At 47.5% G+C, this 19,285-nt stretch overlaps 1 protein-coding gene across 1 annotated transcript; it reads right to left on the bottom strand.

The window, feature by feature from the left end:
- Nucleotides 1-448: 448 nt before the first annotated feature.
- Nucleotides 449-12,974, bottom strand: LOC310752894 (triosephosphate isomerase). The gene is made up of 7 exons (XM_083594046.1): nt 12,719-12,974; nt 5,140-5,263; nt 4,409-4,493; nt 4,165-4,297; nt 2,518-2,603; nt 2,268-2,355; nt 449-1,033 (listed from the first exon to the last, which is right to left on the bottom strand). The coding sequence occupies exons 1-7, from the start codon at nt 12,828-12,830 to the stop codon at nt 915-917; spliced, it is 747 nt and encodes a 248-aa protein (XP_083450172.1). The 5' UTR covers nt 12,831-12,974; the 3' UTR covers nt 449-914.
- Nucleotides 12,975-19,285: the final 6,311 nt, after the last annotated feature.

Here is a 19,285-nt window from a genome sequence, read left to right as displayed (position 1 = left end):
CATTCTCCTTTCCCTTCCTCCCCCACAACAAACACTCTGTGAGGTGAGTGGGGCTGAGAGACTTCAGAGAAGTGTGACTAGCCCAAGGTCACCCAGCAGCTGCATGTGGAGGAGCGGAGACGCGAACCCAGTTCACTGGATTACGAGTCTACCGCTCTTAACCACTACACCACACTGACACTTGCCCTGTGGAACACCCTCCCATCAAATGTCAAGGAAATAAACAACTATCTGACTTTTAGAAGACACCTGAAGGCAGCCCTGTTTAGGGAAGTTTTTAATGTCTAATGTTTTAGTGTATTTTTTATATTCTATTGGGAGCCGCCCAGAGTGGCTGGGGAAACCCAGCCAGATGGGTGGGATGTAAATGATAATAATAAAAATAATAACTAATAATTTATCTTGCAGGCTACACTGTAGTTGCGGCAACAGATTTCAGAGCCTTACATTCGTTTCCCTTTCTTTATTTCTGTTCGTTGTTGGCTTAGGGGGTGGGACACAGTACGGACGCACATCTTACACACAACACAAGCCACTGGGTAAAGACTCCGACTCGGCTGAAGCGAGAGGCAAGAGACCCCCTCCTCAGCAAGGCAGCAAAACTAGACATTGATCAGAAAAAAACAGGCCTCTGTCTAGCTTACAGGGAGAAGAGCAAGGCAGAAAGGCCTGTCCCTCCAGCACAGGGGGAAGTAAACAAAGGCCTGCCTGCACAAAGGATCCAGCTAACCGAGAAATGCCTTGGCAACCGTTGTGTTTAGCAGCAGTGTGGGACAATTAACAGCAAAGTATGGGGGCAGGGACGGGGAGTTCGTGTGACCCAAGTGCAGAGGGTGGGCGCAGGTTTCTACAGTGCCGTGTCTTCTGCCTGCGATGAACTGCACCCCCTCACTTCGAACGCCGAGCAGCAGCTTTCAGTGTTTTGCGTTGATGATGTCTACGAATTCAGGCTTGAGGGAAGCCCCGCCGACGAGGAAGCCGTCCACATCGTGCTGGGAGGCCAGTTCTTTGCAGGTGGGGCCAGTGACGGAACCTGCAAAGGATTACAATCCCCATTTCTTTTTATTTAAAAAATGCCCAAGGAGGGAGGAGAAACCACACAGCAGATAAGGACCAAAAAAACACCATGTCTTTGGCTACATGGTTTTTCCAAGGCTAATTCTGCGACCCCCTCACAGTGCCTTTTAAAAGCAAAACTACTCTGGGAAAGATAATGTGGAGAGGTGGCAGGAGTCCTTAATTCTATCCAGCTTTTCTGCTATAATAAAATTGCGCGCGCACAAACACATATACCCAAGGAGGGCACCTTGGAGCAATGTAGGCAGGTGAAGGGTTAAGCCCCACCTCTTCCCTTTGCTTCTCTGCTCTGAATTGTCTCCTCTCAGAGCAGCCATGCTTTCAAAATTAGGTAGCATGATTTCATGTACTAGCTAGGCTGACCATTGTCTCGAACCACTGCAAACCGTTTATGGAAATTTCGCCACAAGCAAATAGCATATAAATGCTACCCCACCTTGCCTTTTAAGAAAACCCTTCTTCTAACCCACATCTGCAGCTCCTCATACAACACACTTATCTGCAACTAAATTATGTATTTGCAGATGAACTCTCTTCACGTTTTCTTTTAAAGTTTCTATGCCTACGTTAATTATTAGTGGTGGCAGCAGGGTCAATCTGGTCATGAAACCGTGCTATCCTGATCTAAAAACCACACAGAAAGCTTGCTGCTCGCCAACAGCTACACTGGGATGGCAATTTGAGGAGGCGGTTCCATAGGCCTGACCATCCCTCCCAAATTAAACCTGCCATTCTCCATGGCAAGCTGCGAGAAGATGGACGCAGCTTCTGCGCTTGAATTGCGGTTCCTTTAATTTTAATTGCCAGTGTTTCATTATTCAATTCAAGGATTGTCCTTGGCAATCCTTACCAAAACCCTACAAAGGAGCTTAGCTTAAGACATTTTCCATTCTCCAGTACGAACCATCTCTTAGAAAAGGGAAGTGAATTTGGGCAACACTTTACTCCCTACCCACATCCATATATGCTGAGGAGCCGAGGTTTTTTTTACTTCTTGTGGCCTGAACTGGCCCTACTACAGATTGTAACAGCTAAGGAACTACAACGAACACGCAAATTAACTTTGTGCCCCTTTGAGATTCTATTTGACAGGCGCACATCTGAAACAGGATGTTTGCTGTGCAATCGATAGGGGGAAAGGGCAAACTCTTGCCACACTTGCTTTGCGAACTGGGGAGGGCTCCGTTTACCTCCGTAGATGATCCGAGTCGACTGTGCAACAGCATCGGACACGTGACTCTTCAGCCAGCCCCTCAGCTTCTCGTGAACCTCCTGAGCCTAACAAAAGGCAAGAATTGTGTTAATCACAGCAGGCTAAAGGCCATCGGTACAGAGTCTCAGAGTGGGGGGCTCAGGGATAGTCCCCATCCTCTGATGCCAAGACCACCTCCAAAGGGAAACAAGATTTGGGAACATGGTTCTCGCTAACCACATCCGTACCTGCTGAGGAGTTGCGGTTTTACCAGTCCCAATGGCCCAAACTGGCTCATAGGCAAGAACCACTTTGCTCCAGTCCTTCACGTTATCTGGGGACAAGAGAGGGGGACAGTGAGCATTGTTTTTTTGTGGGGGGGGCGCGTAATCAGGCACAATTTGACCTGAGATCCAGCGCCGAGGGCCTTCTGGCGGTTCCCTCATTGCGGGAAGTGAGGTTACAGGGAACCAGACAGAGGGCCTTCTCGGTAGTGGCGCCCGCCCTGTGGAACACCCTCCCTTCAGATGGGAAGGAAATAAGCAGCTATCCTATCTTTAAAAGACATCTGAAGGCAGCCCTGTTCAGGGAAGTTTTTAATATTTAATGCTGTATTGTTTTTAACACTCGATTGGGAGCCGCCCAGAATGGCTGGGGAGACTCAGCCAGATGGGCGGCGTATAAATAATAAATTATTATTATTATTATTATTACTACTATTGGGAAGAGCGTGTATAGTTAGATGGCAGTTGTGGGGTGGGGAGCACCAAGATTAGACATCTCTAGGATCTAAATTTCCCATCAAGTTATGAGGGTGGGACTCCAGAGCTGGAAGGGGTCCCGAGGGGCATCTAGTCCAACCCCTTGCAATGCACCAATATTTTGCACAGCGTGAGACTCGAACCCACGACCCTGAGATTAAAAGTCTCATGCTCTGCTGACCGAGAGGGATTCGAAATAAAGCTGGAAGCCTCCATGAGCAGAGCAGATTCCCAGCTGGAGACATTCGGCTTCAGTGCATGCGGGGGGTGGGGGGTGGAGCAAACCAGGCCTGGATGTTTATCCCTGCCCCCCCCCCAAAAAAAACCCATGATACGGAGTACATGAGGACAAATGCCTGCATAGGGCTCAGGTTTTGGAGTAATGTATCCAGAAGCCAAAGTAATGAGAGAAAACCTGGGTCACTTAAAAGTTTGTGCTATCCAGAACTCCCCCCCCAAATAATATTTATTATTTTCAGTAGATAAACATAGTAAAAAAAGAAAAGATTAAAAATAATAAAGACAAACAAAAAAATAGGAGAAAGAGAAAAGATACATACAACATATTACCACTTAATTAATTAAAAAGTACCATCCATCTTCATAAACATAATATTTGACTTCCTCAAATCTCTTCCATCTGAATTTCTTAGTAATTATATGTAGCAGTTTCCAATATCAGAGTTTCAAAAGACCATATCACAGTCCTAATCATATTACATAGCTTTCCTTATCGTACATTTTCTTATTTAAGGACCAGAACTTTAAGGAGCTCTGAGCACGCATTTACTGTAAGCAAGTTGTGCTTCCTTTTTTTGGTTATTTGGCTCTAACTTTTGATAAAAGACAGACAACTGAACAAGCTTTGTTGCATTGCATTCTTCATTAAATTATCTTTCCATTGATATATAATTTTATGGTATTACTAAAATAAAATAAAACGGTATTATGAGCCATCCAACCTCAAAAACACACTTTCCCCAAAAGGTTTTGGCCACTAGTGTAACATGGCACCTCTTGCCTTCTGAACGATCTATTACCAAACATTTTGCCCCATTATTTCAAACCAAAGCATTTCCCTCCCCTCACCTGAAACCCAAGGAAACTTCTGCACATTCCCCAGTCCCCTCTTACCCGCAATAGCCTTGGTCTGCTCAAATACCACTTTCTCGGTGATGCCAGCCTCTCGCTCGTCCAGTTTTTCCCCAATGCAGGCGATGACGCCCAGACCCTCAGCCAAGGCATGCGCCACCTTCTGCCCAATGAGCTGGAAAAGGGGAAGGAGGACAGCTTCAGAGTCCCATACAAACTATACCATCTACACACACCTCCTTGCTACAGCGATGGTGGAGGGAAAGAAATCTACTAGATCACCCACCTCGTCAGACTCGCCAAAGACATGCCTCCTCTCAGAGTGTCCCAAAATCACCCAGGTGACGCCAACATCCTTTATCATGGCTGGGCTGAAACAGAAAGAAATAATAATAATTTTTATTTATACCCCGCCCTTCCCGGTTCAAAAACTGGGCTGAGGGTGGCTAACAACAAATTTAAAACACTTTAAAACACTTAATTATAAAAGCAGCATAAAATACGGTATAAAAACATGAATAACAATAAAATTCAAAAATCAGGGCTAGCTGGCTGAATTGGTCCTACTTGGGCCAGTGAGGAGGCCAGGGGAGAATTTGCTGTGGGGTCTCAGAGCAGGTGATCTTCATAAAAAGGGGAGAGGAAGGGAAGAGAAGGGAAATAAAAGATCCAGCTGAATTCAAGCTAAAGGCCAGGTGGAATAGCTCTGTCTTACAGGCCCAACAGAAGGAAATTAAAGCCCTAGTCTCATGGGACAGAGCATTCCACCAGGTCGGAGCCATCACTAAAAAGGCCCTGGCGGAGGATAGCCTGACTTCCTTAGGGCCCGGGACCTCTAAACTATGGTTATTCATGGACCTTAAGGTCCTCTGCGGGGCAGACCAGGAAAGAAATCACGCCATCTGTTCTGCCATGAGCGTGCAAACCAAATCCTTATTTACTTTTTTAAATTTACCCCTCGTTAAAGGAATGCCAGTTCTTTGTGGCCCCCGGCCTCCAGAGTCCCAGCAGACTAACCTGATCTCTCCTGTGAAAGCTCCCTTAGGCACCTTGTAACAATTCTGGGCGGCCACACCGATCTTGGCATCGAGCTTTTGGCGGGCAAAGTCGAGGTAGATGGAGGGGGCACCACAAACGACCTCTGGGGATGAGAGGGAGAAAAGCATCTAGGATGAAGCAGGCACCCCACAGAGTCTCTCGGCTGCAGACTGTTCCCACCCCAAGGCCAACTCACACTTCGGGTGCTGGACACAAGACACTTGTGGGTCAACTATGCTTGGTCGTGCCATGAGGTTCAGAGGGTAACCGTGGGTAAATAAACCTTCCCTTCCTTCCACCACCAATCTCCCCTTCCCCAGTGTTAGAAACTCAGATATACAGTCATGCTGTTGTTGTTTAGTCGTTTAGTCGTGTCCGCCTCTTCGTGACCCCATGGACCAGAGCACTCCAGGCACTCCTGTCTTCCACTGCCTCCCGCAGTTTGGTCAAACTCATGCTGGTAGCTTTGAGAACACTGTCCCACCATCTTGTCCTCTGTCACCCCCTTCTCCTTGTGCCCTCCATCTTTCCCAACATCAGGGTCTTTTCCAGGGAGTCTTCTCTTCTCATGAGGTGGCCAAAGTCTTGGAGCCTCAGCTTCACGATCTGTCCTTCCAGTGAGCACTCAGGGCTGATTTCCTTAAGAATGGAGAGGTTTGATCTTCTTGCAGTCTATGGGACTCTCAAGAGTCTCCTCCAGCACCCGAATTCAAAAGCACAATTTCTTCGGCGATCAGCCTTCTTTATGGTCCAGCTCTCACTTCCATACATCACTAATACCTCGGGTTGAATGTGCTTCAGGTTGAGCGCTTTCGGGTTGCCGCAGAGCAACGTCATTTTGAGCGTCTCCACAAGCGGCGAAACCCAGAAGTAATGGAGAACATTACTTCCGGGTTTCAACGCTCGCACATACGCTCAAAATGACATCATGCACATGTGCAGAAGCGGCAAAACACGACCCACGCACGTGCAGTTGTGTCTTACGTTCTATTCAGGATGTGAACGGGGCTCCGGAACGGATCCCGTTCACATCCCGAGGTACCACTGTATATAAGCTAGCAGCAAATGGTTCCTTAAAACCAAGGTCGCAGTTGTCAAAACGGAATGTCTACTCTAGTTGATATTTTTGGGGCAAGACAACTCTAAAGTCTTGTTTTTCAAAGGATGGACTGACTGCAATTGATTCTCTGTTAAATGTCTGGCTAGTTCAGATGACAATTGTGAGCTAGGTTAAGAACTTCAAAGAAGAGTCACTTGATTGAGGACAGTCTTCATGTATATTGGCCTATTCGGACCTCTTTTTCTTAATCGTGACTGCTCCTGCTCAGGCTGCACAGGAAAAGCAAATTGACTCGAGAAATTCATTCTATGCAGATAAAATATAACTGATACCACCACTACAGGATGGGGTATTAGTGTGTGGAAGCAGTCCAGATCCAAGGATCCCCAGGCACGCGCCACCAGATGGTGGAGGTGTCAGGCGTCATCCCGGCACCCAGACATCTTCACTTGGTCGCAGCAAGTGGTTGAAAGTCAGATGCAAAATGTGCCTGGCTAATTTCAAACCAGAGTGGATAAAAATCAATGATTAAAAATATAAATATAAAAATTGTATTTTCAAATAATTTAAATCGGATTTTTTAAACAAAATGCTTTTGGAGAAAAAATCCTTCTAAAGATAGCTTTCTATTTAAGTTACATTATAGTCCAAAAGCTATTCATCAGGAAATAAGGGTTTGTTTTAAGTTTTTCATGTGTGCTAAAACTCAGTCTGTTTTTTTTTTTAATTGTTTAACCACATCAGTTAACAAAAAATGGATACATATGCTATAATGTTATTGTTTTCGTTAAACAAATTGTTTAAATTGTTATTAAGGAAATGATTGTTTTTTTCCTTCCAATAAAGCACAGCAGAAAAGTTGTCCAAATATAAACAGTTAGCTGATTAAACCTCACAATAATCTGTCTGTATATTTCTAATAGTATAACCAAATCAGTAATTTTTGATATAACTGTAAAAAACTACTCTGAAAATTTATTATTCCAAAAAATGAAACCTTCATCTGGTCGTAAATATTAAGATTATACCAGCAAGAATGAGTCTTGTTGCCTAAATGGTGATTTAAATTGATTTGATTTAAATCAAATCCACCCTGTTTCAGACACTGTGGCCCTCTCTCTCGATGGCGCCATGAGGCCTCCACACCACTATGCACAATCCCCACAGCACACTGATGGCCATTATTAAGTGTGCTGCCTGCACATCTCACATGCAATCTGACTTCCCCCTTTCATGATCAATTGTGAATGCACCTCAGAATTCAGCACTCCAAGGGTTAACAGGGAGAACACAATCAAAGGTGACTTTATTGTCTCAAAGGGCCTTCATCATACCTGGTAGCATTTGAACAATAGTCTAATTTGGAGGGTTAAAGCTATCAGTTCTAAAAGCAGACCTGAAAACACACTAGAGTGTAGGACAATTGGCCTGTGGAAAGTGGGGGTGGGGAAGAGAAAGAATTTGGCTGAAATGGGGCGAAGGGGGAGATTTGGCTGAAGGCGTTAAGGTGGTACCTGAAGGAAAATGAATGAGACAAGGGCAAATTGTTTTTAAAAAGAGATGGGGAAGTTGGAATGGCATTTGCATAGTGATTTTGTGGAGTCTGGGGAAAGGTTTAATGTGAGAATCAGAATAGGCAATTGGAAGACTTGGGTGGGGGGCACTGTTAAAGAAGTAAAAGTTCCATGGGGGGGTTGCATTGGGGGGGGTGAGGAGACTAAAGAGAAAACAAGTGCACAGCAAGGGGAAGAAAGAGCATAGGTTTCCCTAGAAATGGGACGCGGGTGGCGCTGTGGGTTAAACCACAGAGCCTAGGACTTGCTGATCAGGAGGTTGGCGGTTCGAATCCCTGCGACGGGGTGAGCTCCCGTTGCTCGGTCCCTGCTCCTGCCAACCTAGCAGTTCGAAAGCACGTCAAAGTGCAAGTAGATAAATAGGTACCGCTCCGGCGGGAAGGTAAACGGCGTTTCTGTGCACTGCTCTGGTTTGCCAGAAGCGGCTTAGTCATGCTGGCCACTTGACCCGGAAGCTGTGCGCCAGCTCCCTCGGCCAATAAAGCGAGATGAGCGCCGCAACCCCAGAGTCGGCCACGACTGGACCTAATGGTCAGGGGTCCCTTTACCTTTACCTTCCCTAGAAATGGGGACCTGGTTGGGTTTCAGAACAGAAGACAGGTAAGGGTTTTGGCAGCTGATGGGAGGGAGTGGGGAGCGGTGTCCACAGGAGTTTCTGTCTGGGGAAAACGGGATCTTTTTGGAAATCAAAAAGTTGGGCTTAAAATTGACAAAGACAATGGCTACAAATCCTGTCTTCCTGATAGTGACTGGGTGTTAGGGTGCCAACCAGGAAGAGATTGTCCGAAATTTGCTAAGTGGTTTCTAAAAATGCATCTTCATGGCAGATGGAGGAAAGGAGATGAACGTATTTTAGGGGGTTTTCTGGAAGGAGCCTTAGGTCATTGAAACTACTAGATTAGTGAGGGGGGAGAAGGAAGGAAGGACATTTTTGGCAATTTCCCTCTTTGCTTAACACTTACATGCTCTTTTGTTTAACTGTAAATTTACAAACTGGAAGAGAGGATGTCAAAGACTTTCAGCAACAAAATTTTGCCTCACTTGAACATGGCTTGCCTGAGTGACAATAGATGCTCTCTCCTTGACTCTCCATACAAAAAGAACTTCCCTTCTCAGATGCAGGCCAAATCTTATACCAAAAGTTGAATCTTAGAGGTGCTGTACAAAATAATACAGCCTGGCCTACTTTTGTAAGATTGAAAAATTACAAAGGATATATTTGTAACCCAACCCAAATCTTTGGGATACTGCTGAAAAAGCCCAAGTAATAAAAGAGCTGCTTTGGTAAGTTTTTCAGTGAGGTTAAATGCATCTACTCCCTCCAAATAGTTTTCACTGAGAAAATGGAAATCTACACTAAATCTTACGTCTCAGTCTAAAAAGTTACCTTCAGCAAGGTTAACCAGCAAACAGATTGGCTGTCATTTCCCATTATAGATTTATTTATTTTTTATTAAAAAAACCTCACCCTATCCTATTGACCAGGGATGAAGAACCAGTATTCCTCTGAATGTTGGACTTTAAATCCAATGTTCCTGACCAGTGATCGTGATCCCAATTTTCAGAGGGTCACAGGGAAGCATATCTGCCAGCCACATCTGGGTTCAAGGCAGTACAAATAGCATCCTTCTTGGGTGTGGCAAACCCCTTCTTGCTCTGCACTGCTCTAATCCTGAAACAATATCAGCCTGAGGGTCAAGAGCATGGGTAGGCAAACTAAGACCCGGGGGCCGGATCCAGCCCAATTGCCTTCTAAATCCGGCCTTGGATGGTCCAGGAATCAGCATGTTTTCACATGAGTAGAATGTGTCCTTTTATTTAAAATGCATCTCTGGGTTATTTGTGGGGCACAGGAATTATTATTTTTCCAAAATATAGTCTGACCCCCCACAAGGTCTGAGGGACAGTGGACAGGGCCCCTGCTGAAAAAGTTTGCTGACCCCTGGTCAAGAGACACTTGAGCCTTATAATTTGTTTTTGCAGGCTGGAGCCAGAACTCAGGGGTAGAACACTTGCAAGTTAAAAGAGATCTTACTGGGGTGGGAAAAACCTTTTTTCTGCACGGGGTCCTGGGTAGCCACTGCTGGTCAAAACAGGTAGCAAAATAGGACTAGGCAGACAAGTAGCCTGACTCAGGACAAAGCAGTCTCATATGTTCACAGATATATAAGAGGTTATAAAGATGGAGGGAAACCTAATAAGTGTGTGGGGTGGAGCTATGGGCGCTGCAAAGGTCAGAAACTTGAAAGCTGACTCCATGGGGTAAAGGGCAAACCTATTCCCTATAACCAATAATCTTAAGAACTGCTACACTATTTCTTGAGAAAGGGGGCTTTTGGGGTGCGGGCAGCCTAGTGTTTACCTAGCAACATAATCCTGGATGTTATTACAAGCTGTTCTGTGGCTAGAAGCCTTGCTTAGCCAGTTGGCAAATAACGGATAAGAGAAAGCTACAACTAGATAGCTCAGTTTGTTGGAGCATGACGCTGATAACACCAAGGTTGCAGGTTTGATCCCTGTATGGGGCAGTTAATAATAATAATTTTTATTTATACTCCGCCCTGCCCAGCCAAGGCCAGGCTCAGGGCGGCTAACAAGCAATAATAAAAACAAGTTGAATGATTACAACTTAAATACAACATTAAAATATTAAAATGTAGCCTCATCGCAGGAGGAGAAGGAAAAGAAAAAAAGAAAGAGAGGGAGGGAATCAAATTGGCTCCAAGCCAAAGGCCAGGCGGAACAACTCTGTCTTACAGGCCCTGCGGAAAGAAATCAGATCCTGCAGGGCCCTGGTCTCAGGAGACACGAGCGTTCCACCAGGCTGGAGCCAGAGTTGAAAAGAGTTGCATATTCCTGCATTGCAGGGGGTTGGACTAGATGATCCTCAGGGACCCATCCAACTCTAGAATTCCACGATGCAGTCTGCATGGGGGACACTGCAGTGGCATCTCCAACAGAGGGAGGTAACCCCAGATCTGCTCAAATCCTGAGGAGGCCGTATAATATAGAAGAGACAGAATATCTGGGGCAACTGAGTAGATCAACCTCTCCCCATATAATTTATCTGGAGGCCCATTTCCTGACCTTTAGCAAGCTGCAGGGATAAAGTTTCCCAACTCCAAGTACAGTAGCTGGTATTTTTAGGCAGCTGTGCCGCCACCTATATTTAGGAACCCTCTCCTCCAGACCCTTTGACATTTCTTCAGCATGCCCCCACCTTGCCCTTTTCCAACCAGAGGGGGACAGCGAAAAGGATCTGCCGGCCAAATTTTGGCCCAGGCATACCCTTTGCCCCCCATCGCTGGCGAGCAAGGAGTCCATGCTGCAGGCAGAGTCTCCCGCTGGCACAACCATGCCAACCAAAAGCAAGAGAGGCAGACGGGCTAGCTAGTCTCACTGCCTGAGAACTGGGCATTGTGCCAGCCCCGTTCAGACAAAGAATTCTGCAGCCGAGTAGGCCTCAACTGCATCCCCTTTCCGCTACATGGCCCTTGTGTGAGGACTGGTCAGATTATTTCCCGGCTTCTCATCCACTGCTAGCCACCAGTTAAATGTAGGGTGGGTGGTCATGAACACAGCACCCAAAGCACTCTGTGCCACATGACTAGCAGGCAGGATCTCTCTGAAAACAGGGATTTCCGTGGACTGGGCTGAGCTGTGACTAATAGTGGGCCTAGTCGCCCTAGTACAATAGACTGTAGGGAGAGAGGAAGCTCCTTCAAGGGTATTCTAAGATTTTTAACCTTTCATTTTTCTCAAAAGGAGGTCATTAAGAGAAGGCGAAAATGTGCATGCCGTGCTTTACACAACTGCTCTGCAAGGAGTAAATCTGCTCCTCTCGCAACTATCAGTACAAAATCACCAGCACTTGACCCGTTTACTAGCAATATAAAATCTACTTGTATTTTAATCCTCTTTGCATTGAATCAATTAACTTCGCTCTAAGCTTGTGCTTAGGCCTGGGTTGTTCTATGCTGGCCTCCCTGGAAAACCCATCCATGACTCCATTAATTTCAACAGCTCTACTCTGAATAAACTTAAGTTGAACAGCACCCTCGGAACTGCCCGCCACAGTATTTCTTCGGCCTTTTGAAGCTGCCAACACGTTCCGCCCGAGGATTTTTCTTTCTTTCCTTTATAGTACAATAATGCAGTATTTCCCGGCGAGGAAATAATGTAGCAAGAAAAGCCTATTTTCTCTGCCCGACCGGAAAGATGTTAAACACAGAAGCAGTAAAAAAGAAAGCATGTAGCAAGTTTCCTTTCCGGGGCGTTGAGGCTTCTTCGGCTCCCTTCCTCCTGGCAAGAGAAGGAGAGAGAGACAAGGAAGGCAGATCGCCTGCCGGGAGAGGCAGCCCTGGAGTACGTGCGGGCGAGCACGCGGCGGGGGCGAGGGAGGGACCCAGGCATCCGGGCGCCTCCCCCGCCCTTGCCCGAGCCCCTAGGAAGGGGGTGGATGGAGCGGGCCAGGGAAACAGGCCGGCCTCCTTCACCGGCTCCCCTTTCTCATGCTCCATCCCATTAGAGGCCGCTGCGGATAAGCCTTAAGCGCGTTTATCGCAGACTCCTAGAGCTGGCAGGGACCCCGCAGGGTCATCCAGACCAACCCCCGGCAACCGCAGGCATCTCGACATTGTTTCTCCCCCTGCGCGAGTTCATCGGCGTGTATTATCCTCCGCGCTCCCCTATGGCGAAGGGGGCGCAAGAGAGAGGACGGGCAGGGCTCGGCGGGGCGTGCGCCCCAGGACGGTTCCCGATCCTAAACGTGGCACCCGGTGGCCCTGCTTGCCTCCTGCCAGCACCTCCGGGGAGCCTGCAGACCCGGGCGCGGGGGCTTCCCCTCCCCGAAGGCTAGGCGCGCGCACGATCGCGCCCCTTAGGGGCTTCCCATTGCCCCCCACCTGGGCACCCCCCGGCTCACCGGTGTCTGCGGGGACCTTGGCGCCATTGAGAGTCTGGATGAGCTCCCCGAGGCTCTTCTTGTCGCCATTCATCTTCCAGTTCCCGCCGACGAAGAATTTCCTGGGCGACATGATGACGCGGTGGTGCTTGGTGCCCCGGGGCCGCCCGCCTGGATGGATGCGAAGGAGAACTGCGAAGGTCAGAGCGCGCAGCGGCGGCGCAGCCGTTTCCCGGCCTCTTTATAGGGGCGCGAGGGGGACACGCCCACTGGCCCCTTGACGTCACGCGGGCCCCGCCTTCCCTCCGCCTCCCTTTGATGTTCCGAAAGAACCCGCGAGCGAGCGCGGAGAGGAGGCGCGTGCGCGCTGACTGGCTGGTATTTCTTTGCCGGCGGTGATGTAAGAAGCAGAGAGACTTATCAAATGTACTTCACGTTTCTAAAAGTGCATCTGTGTCTTCTGGAATCAGGGGTGCCAAACTGAATAAAGTATGAAAGGGGGGGTGCAGGGAAGACTTGCCAAACATAACAGCATTTGAATGGCAATGCCCATTAACTTGGACCCCTGACCATTAGGTCCAGTCGTGACCGACTCTGGGGTTGCGGCGCTCATCTCGCTTTACTGGCCGAGGGAGCCAGCGTACCGGGTCATGTGGCCAGCATGACGAAGCCTCTTCTGGCGAAGCAGAGCACACGGAAACGCCGTTTACCTTCCTGCTGGAGCGGTACCTATTTATCTACTTGCACTGGTGTGCTTTCGAACTGCTAGGTTGGCAGGAGCAGGGACCGAGCAATGGGAGCTCACTCTGTCATGGGGATTCAAACCGCCGACCTTCTGATCAACAAGTCCTAGGCTCTGTGGTTTAGACCACAGCGCCACCCGCATCCCTCCATTAACTTGAGGGGGGAGCAATAGGTGTTGCCAGAATTTTTGTTAGGAGGGCAGGCAGAATTTTTGTTAGGAGGGGAAGAACTGCAGTTAAGTATTTTTATTGATGGGGGGCAGCTGTCCTTCCCTGCCCCCCTTGGCTACACCCATGGAGGGCAGTCCCCTGAAATATTTTATTGGGGAGGGGAGAGCAAAAAGAACTCAGGCCCTAGGAGTTGGCTCCTATGTCTATTAAAATGAAACCACATCTCCATGAATGATTGGAAGTTGCAGTAGGCACCCATCAGTCTCAAGAAACAATGGAGTGTGCCTCCGAGGGTGAAGTCAAACAGCTGGAGAATCACAGTGCCCTACTGTGGCTGCAAAGAGCCATAACTCGGAACTGCTGCCTCCTGCATTGCTTTTGCTGTGTTAACGGCACCAAAGTGACCTTCCTGGGACACAAGCCTGGGCAGTGTGGATGGAGGTCCAGGGCTGCCCAGAGGACAAGACCCCCCCCCTCGACCTCGCTGATGGGGTCCAAAGGGAAGTCGAGCAATACGTTTGGCATCATCTCTGGATTTGTGTAGGGTTTACTCCTCCCAAATATATCTCACAAGGTAACAGGTGTTTAGGATCAGAGTTTTCCTTCTTCTAGGTGGGCTACCTTCCCAGGTAGACGAACCCCACTTGACCATCACTTCCCTTTACAGTATGTGCAGAAACTGCCTTCTTGACCATTGGACCCTCTTATTGGTCTGGTCTGCTCAATCTTCCAGTCTGTCTTTGCATGCAGAAGAAGCCACTAATGCATGGAAGGTTTGAGACCCATCAGTTTCCCTCACCTGGTTTAGCCAGCCATCCAAAGGTGTGACCACTGTCACATGCTGACACCTTCTAGGAGCCACAGGTGACAGCTGAGTGCAGGGATGCGCTGGGTTAAAAATAAGTTAGCTGTAGCTGATCTGAATTATGTTTGCAATGGTGGCAGTAGCTCAGTGGTAAAAAATACATGCTTTCCTTGTTTAAATGTAATGTCCCAGGTCCAAATTCCAGGTAGGCCGATCTCTCTCTCTCTCTCTCTCTCTCTCTCTCTCTCTCTCTCTCTCTCTCCCAGCAGAGCTGTTATCAGTGGGCATTACTCAGCCAGGTGTACCAACAGTCTGACTTCACAGGTAAGGTGTGATCCTCTGGAAAGGAGCCAGGATGGACCAGGAGTTGTGTAATTCTGCAGAATACCTACCTCTCCCTGATTCTCTTTTAGTTTAGCAAAACATTTTCTTTTTCTAAGCAACTCTGCAAGCAACATGTGTAATTGAAATGCACAGACGAGTTCTGTTACTTGTTTAAAATATGCATTACAGCAGCCTACGAAAGCCTGATCTGCATTGATTGGTAAGTTAAAGTTAAAGGGACCCCTGACCATTAGGTCCAGTCATGACCGACTCTGGGGTTGCGGCACTCATCTCACTTTATTGGCCGAGGGAGCTTCCGGGTCATGTGGCCAGCATGACTAAGCCACTTCTGGTGAACCAGAGCAGCGCACGGAAACGCCGTTTACCTTCCCGCCAGAGCGGTACCTATTTATCTACTTGCACTTTGAGCTGCTTTTGAGCTGCTAGGTTGGCAGGAGCAGGGACCGAGAAACGGGAGATCACCCCGTCGCAGGGATTCAAACCGCCGACCTTCTGATCGGCAAGCCCTAGGCTCTGTGGTTTAAACACCACCACCCGTGTCCCTGATTGGTAAATTAGTAAGGGTTTATTTGAATCTGTTCACCTTTGCCAACCAGCAGTCAACACCCCCTTTCCTCAACCCCAGCTTTCTGTAATTTGCCCCTTCTTCTGTACTGCTAAGATAGTGGCCAGCAGCACGACGTGTTGTTTTAATGTCTTACATAAAACAGTGGCTTCTAGAAGGCTCTCTTCCCGTGTGTGGCAATTTGTGGAACAGGGCCCAGCACATCAACTGTTTCATACTTTGATCTCAGCTCAGGGCAGCCTTGAAAAAGAAAAACCTGGAATAAAAAGAGCAGCTTTCACCCACCTGCTCAACATGTGGAAGACAATAAAGACTCACTTGCCCTGTGTAGAGTCATGAAAACATTCCATGCAGCCTGCAATTCTAGCTACACAATTTCCACAAGGAAAACCTTTCCAGATCAGATCAGCACTCTCCCCAAATATCCCCATCTCCAACATAAACATGGGAAAATGCCTGGTGCTGCAGAATAGAGCCCGTTCTACCAATGAGTTGGCAAATACCCTGACATTTAAAAAGGGATTCAGGTTTCACAGTTAATGTAGTTTGGTGATCAGCCCACACTATTTCTCTGTAAGTCTGAGTAGCTTTAGAAGCATAGTAAAGCAGATCAGTTGCGGGAGAGCACATTTCTAGGGCTTAGGTCTGTGAACTTCTGACTGAATGCATTCGCAATGCCTGCTGAAACTTCAGAAGGGTATCTGACTGCATGGATTCCCAGTGATTGGAAAGTGTTCCCACTCCTGCATAGCTCACCACCCCTGGTTTCGCAGGGCCGAGGCAGAAGAAATGGTGCAGAACAGCATAGAAGTTGGGGAAACTAAAAAGAATGGAAAAAATGTGCTGTGTTTGCATAATTGCAGCTTTTTCTGGAATTGAGTTTCTATTGCATTGGTGCAGAATTTCATTTTGTTGTTGTTGTTTAGTCGTTTAGTCATGTCCAACTCTTCGTGACCCCCCTGGACCAGAGCATGCCAGGCACTCCTGTCTTCCACTGCCTCCCGCAGTTTGGTCAAACTCATCTTGGCAGCTTCGAGAACACTGTCCAACCATCTCGTCCTCTGTCGTCCCCTTCTCCTTGTGCCCTCCATCTTTCCCAACATCAGGGTCTTTTCCAGGGAGTCTTCTCTTGAGGTGGCCAAAGTATTGGAGCCTCACCTTCAGGATCTGTCCTTCCAGTGAGCACTCAGGGCTGATTTCCTTCAGAACAGAGAGGTTTGATCTTCTTGCAGTCCATGGGACTCTCAAGAGTCTCCTCCAGCACCATCATTTGAAAGCATCAGTTCTTCGGCGATCAGCCTTCTTTATGGTCCAGCTCTCACTTCCATACATCACTACTGGGAAAACCATAGCTTTTACTATACAGACCTTTGTTGGCAAGGTGATGTCTCTGCTTTTTAAGATGTCTAGGTTTGTCATTGCTTTTCTCCCAAGAAGCAGGCGTCTTTTAATTTCGTGCAGTGATCATGGAGCCCAAGAAAGTAAAATATCTCACTGCCTCCATTTCTTCCCCTTCTATTTGCCAGGAGGTGATGGGACCAGTGGCCATGATCTTCGGTTTTTTGATGTTGACCTTCAAGAATTTCATTTAGCAGAGTATAAACATTTAGAAAATTCATGTGGCATTAGCTCCTGCATTTATCTGCTCTACAGGGAGGAATCTACTTTGTTTTATGCATGGGGCCTATTTATAATCACAATACAGCATTTATTATATAAGTAAAGGGAAAGCCTCCCCAACTGCAACCCCCGTTTTGCTAGCCAGACACCTAAATTTAGTACAGTGGTACCTCGGGTTAAGTACTTAATTCGTTCCGGAGGTCCGTTCTTAACCGGAAACTGTTCTTAACCTGAAGCACCACTTTAGCTAATGGGGCCTCCCGCTGCTGCCGTGCCGCCGGAGCACGATTTCTGTTCTCATCCTGAGGTAAAGTTCTTAACCCGAGGTACTATTTCTGGGTTAGTGGAGTCTGTAACCTGAAATGTATGTAACCTAAAGTGTATGTAACCCGAGGGACCACTGTACTTAAAACTATTTAAGAGTAGGATGTCCTTTCAAACCTCCGCCTTTCACACTGAGCGAATGACTGTCATAATATGCCTGAACTAAAAGAACCAGCCAATGGGATGGCACAGAAAATACTGTACAGGAGTGCGTCTGTATGCCACTACAGAGACATGACCCCCACCCCACAGGGCAGTTTCTGCTCTGCAGTTGTATTGATCCACCAGCTCATACAACAAGGCCCTGGAAACAAGTGATGAGCACTTTAGATACAAGGCCTGCATGACAGCAATAGATAGCAGAACCTTCACTTTGTCCCTACTGAGATTCATTTTGTTACTCACTACAGTGTAAGTTGGGACGCGGGTGGCGCTGTGGGTTAAACCACAAAGCTTAGGACTTGCCGATTGGAAGGTCGGCAGTTCGAATCCCCGTGACGGGGTGAGCTCCTGTTGTTTGGTCCCAGCTCCTGCCAACCTAGCAGTTCGAAAGCACAAGGTGCAAGTAGATAAATAGGTACCGCTCCAGCGGGAAGGTACCGGTAAACGGCATTTCCGTGCGCTGCTCTGGTTTGCCAGAAGCGGCTTAGTCATGCTGGCCACATGACCCGGAAACTGTCTGCGGACAAACGCTGGCTCCCTTGGCCAATAAAGCGAGATGAGCGCCGCAACCCCAGAGTCGGTCACGACTGGACCTAATGGTCAGGGGTCCCTTTACCTTTACAGTGTAAGTTCTGTTGAATACAGTGGGCATCTTTCTAACTTGTGACTGTGCCTAAAAGTAAAATGTGATTTTGTAACACAAGCCCAAAATGAACAAACGTGACCATGCAGAAGTCTCTCTTGTATAATACTCCTTTAGCGTAGCAGGCAGGGCCGGCCCACCTGAGAGGCAAGGCGAGACAACAGCCTCAGGTGGCAGGATCCAGTAAGGCAGCAGATTTCAATGCCAATCTACACCTCCCCACACACCTTGTTCCTGATGTAGATCTTCCCTCAGTCCCTTCTTCATTGACAGGGAATGGGGCCACCATTTGCGGGGATGCCTCAGGTGCCAAAACTTTTTGGGTAGATCCAATATATTGTCCAAAACCGGTTTGAAATCCATATTGTGATATTGGTTTCATAATTTTTGACCTGGCAAATCATGGGGGGGGGGGGGCGTGTTATGCAAAAATCACAATGTAAGAAAAACAGTGAAGCCAGCCAATGCCTCTATGTAGCTCCATCCTTATTTCAGACATTGTGATATAGCAATATATCACTATGTTTTGCTGGTGATATATTGCAATGTTGAAAACCAGATATTTTCCAGTCCTAGTAGCAGAAGGGAAAATGAACTGCACTTTACGATTCTGTCCTGGCCCGCGTGAGGGAGGCAGAGGCCTGGCGTAACAAATGCAGAAGGCACAGAAAGCCATGTGAGCAGGATACCAACCCTGTGGACAAATTTGACTCCAAATTTCGAGGACGCCAGGTCTGCTTTCACTCTTATGAATTAATTGAATGGCTCACGGAGCAAGCAGAAAAACAAGGAAAAGCTACTAGAAAATGGGAGTAGATTTTGGTGAGTTTTTCCTAGAAGTAGAAGACATGCTCATCTCCATTAATACCCCCTCCAAAAGAAAAAAAGATGTACTGTATTTTTCGCTCTATAAGACGCACCAGACCACAAGACGCACCTAGTTTTTGGAGGAGGAAAACAAGAACAAAAATATTCTGAATCTCAGAAGCCAGAACAGCAAGAGGGATCTCTGCGCAGTGAAAGCAGCAATCCCTCTTCCTGTTCTGGCTTCTGGGATAGCTGCGCAGCCTGCATTCACTCCATAAGACGCACACACATTTCCCCTTACTTTTTAGGAGGGAAAAAGTGAGTCTTATAGAGCAAAAAATACGGTATTTTGTTACATCAGATCCAGGGCATAAGGCCTGTTCATGGACCAAAACACCATTTG

Source organism: Podarcis filfolensis (genome assembly GCF_964270895.1).
Source record: "Podarcis filfolensis genome assembly, chromosome: 17".
Taxonomy (NCBI): domain Eukaryota; kingdom Metazoa; phylum Chordata; class Lepidosauria; order Squamata; family Lacertidae; genus Podarcis; species Podarcis filfolensis.
The sequence above is the reverse complement of the archived record's forward strand: the minus strand, read 5'-3'. Positions and strand labels throughout refer to the sequence as shown.

Coding starts and splice junctions, on each gene's coding strand:
- LOC310752894 (XM_083594046.1), bottom strand. CDS start 12,830: ATGTCGCCCAGGAAATTCTTCGTCGGCGGGAACTGGAAGATGAATGGC. Junction 4,298..4,408: donor TCTTTGGCGAGTCTGACGAG/GTGGGTGATCTA, acceptor CCCCTTTTCCAG/CTCATTGGGCAGAAGGTGGC. Junction 2,604..4,164: donor GCAGACCAAGGCTATTGCGG/GTAAGAGGGGAC, acceptor TCTTGTCCCCAG/ATAACGTGAAGGACTGGAGC.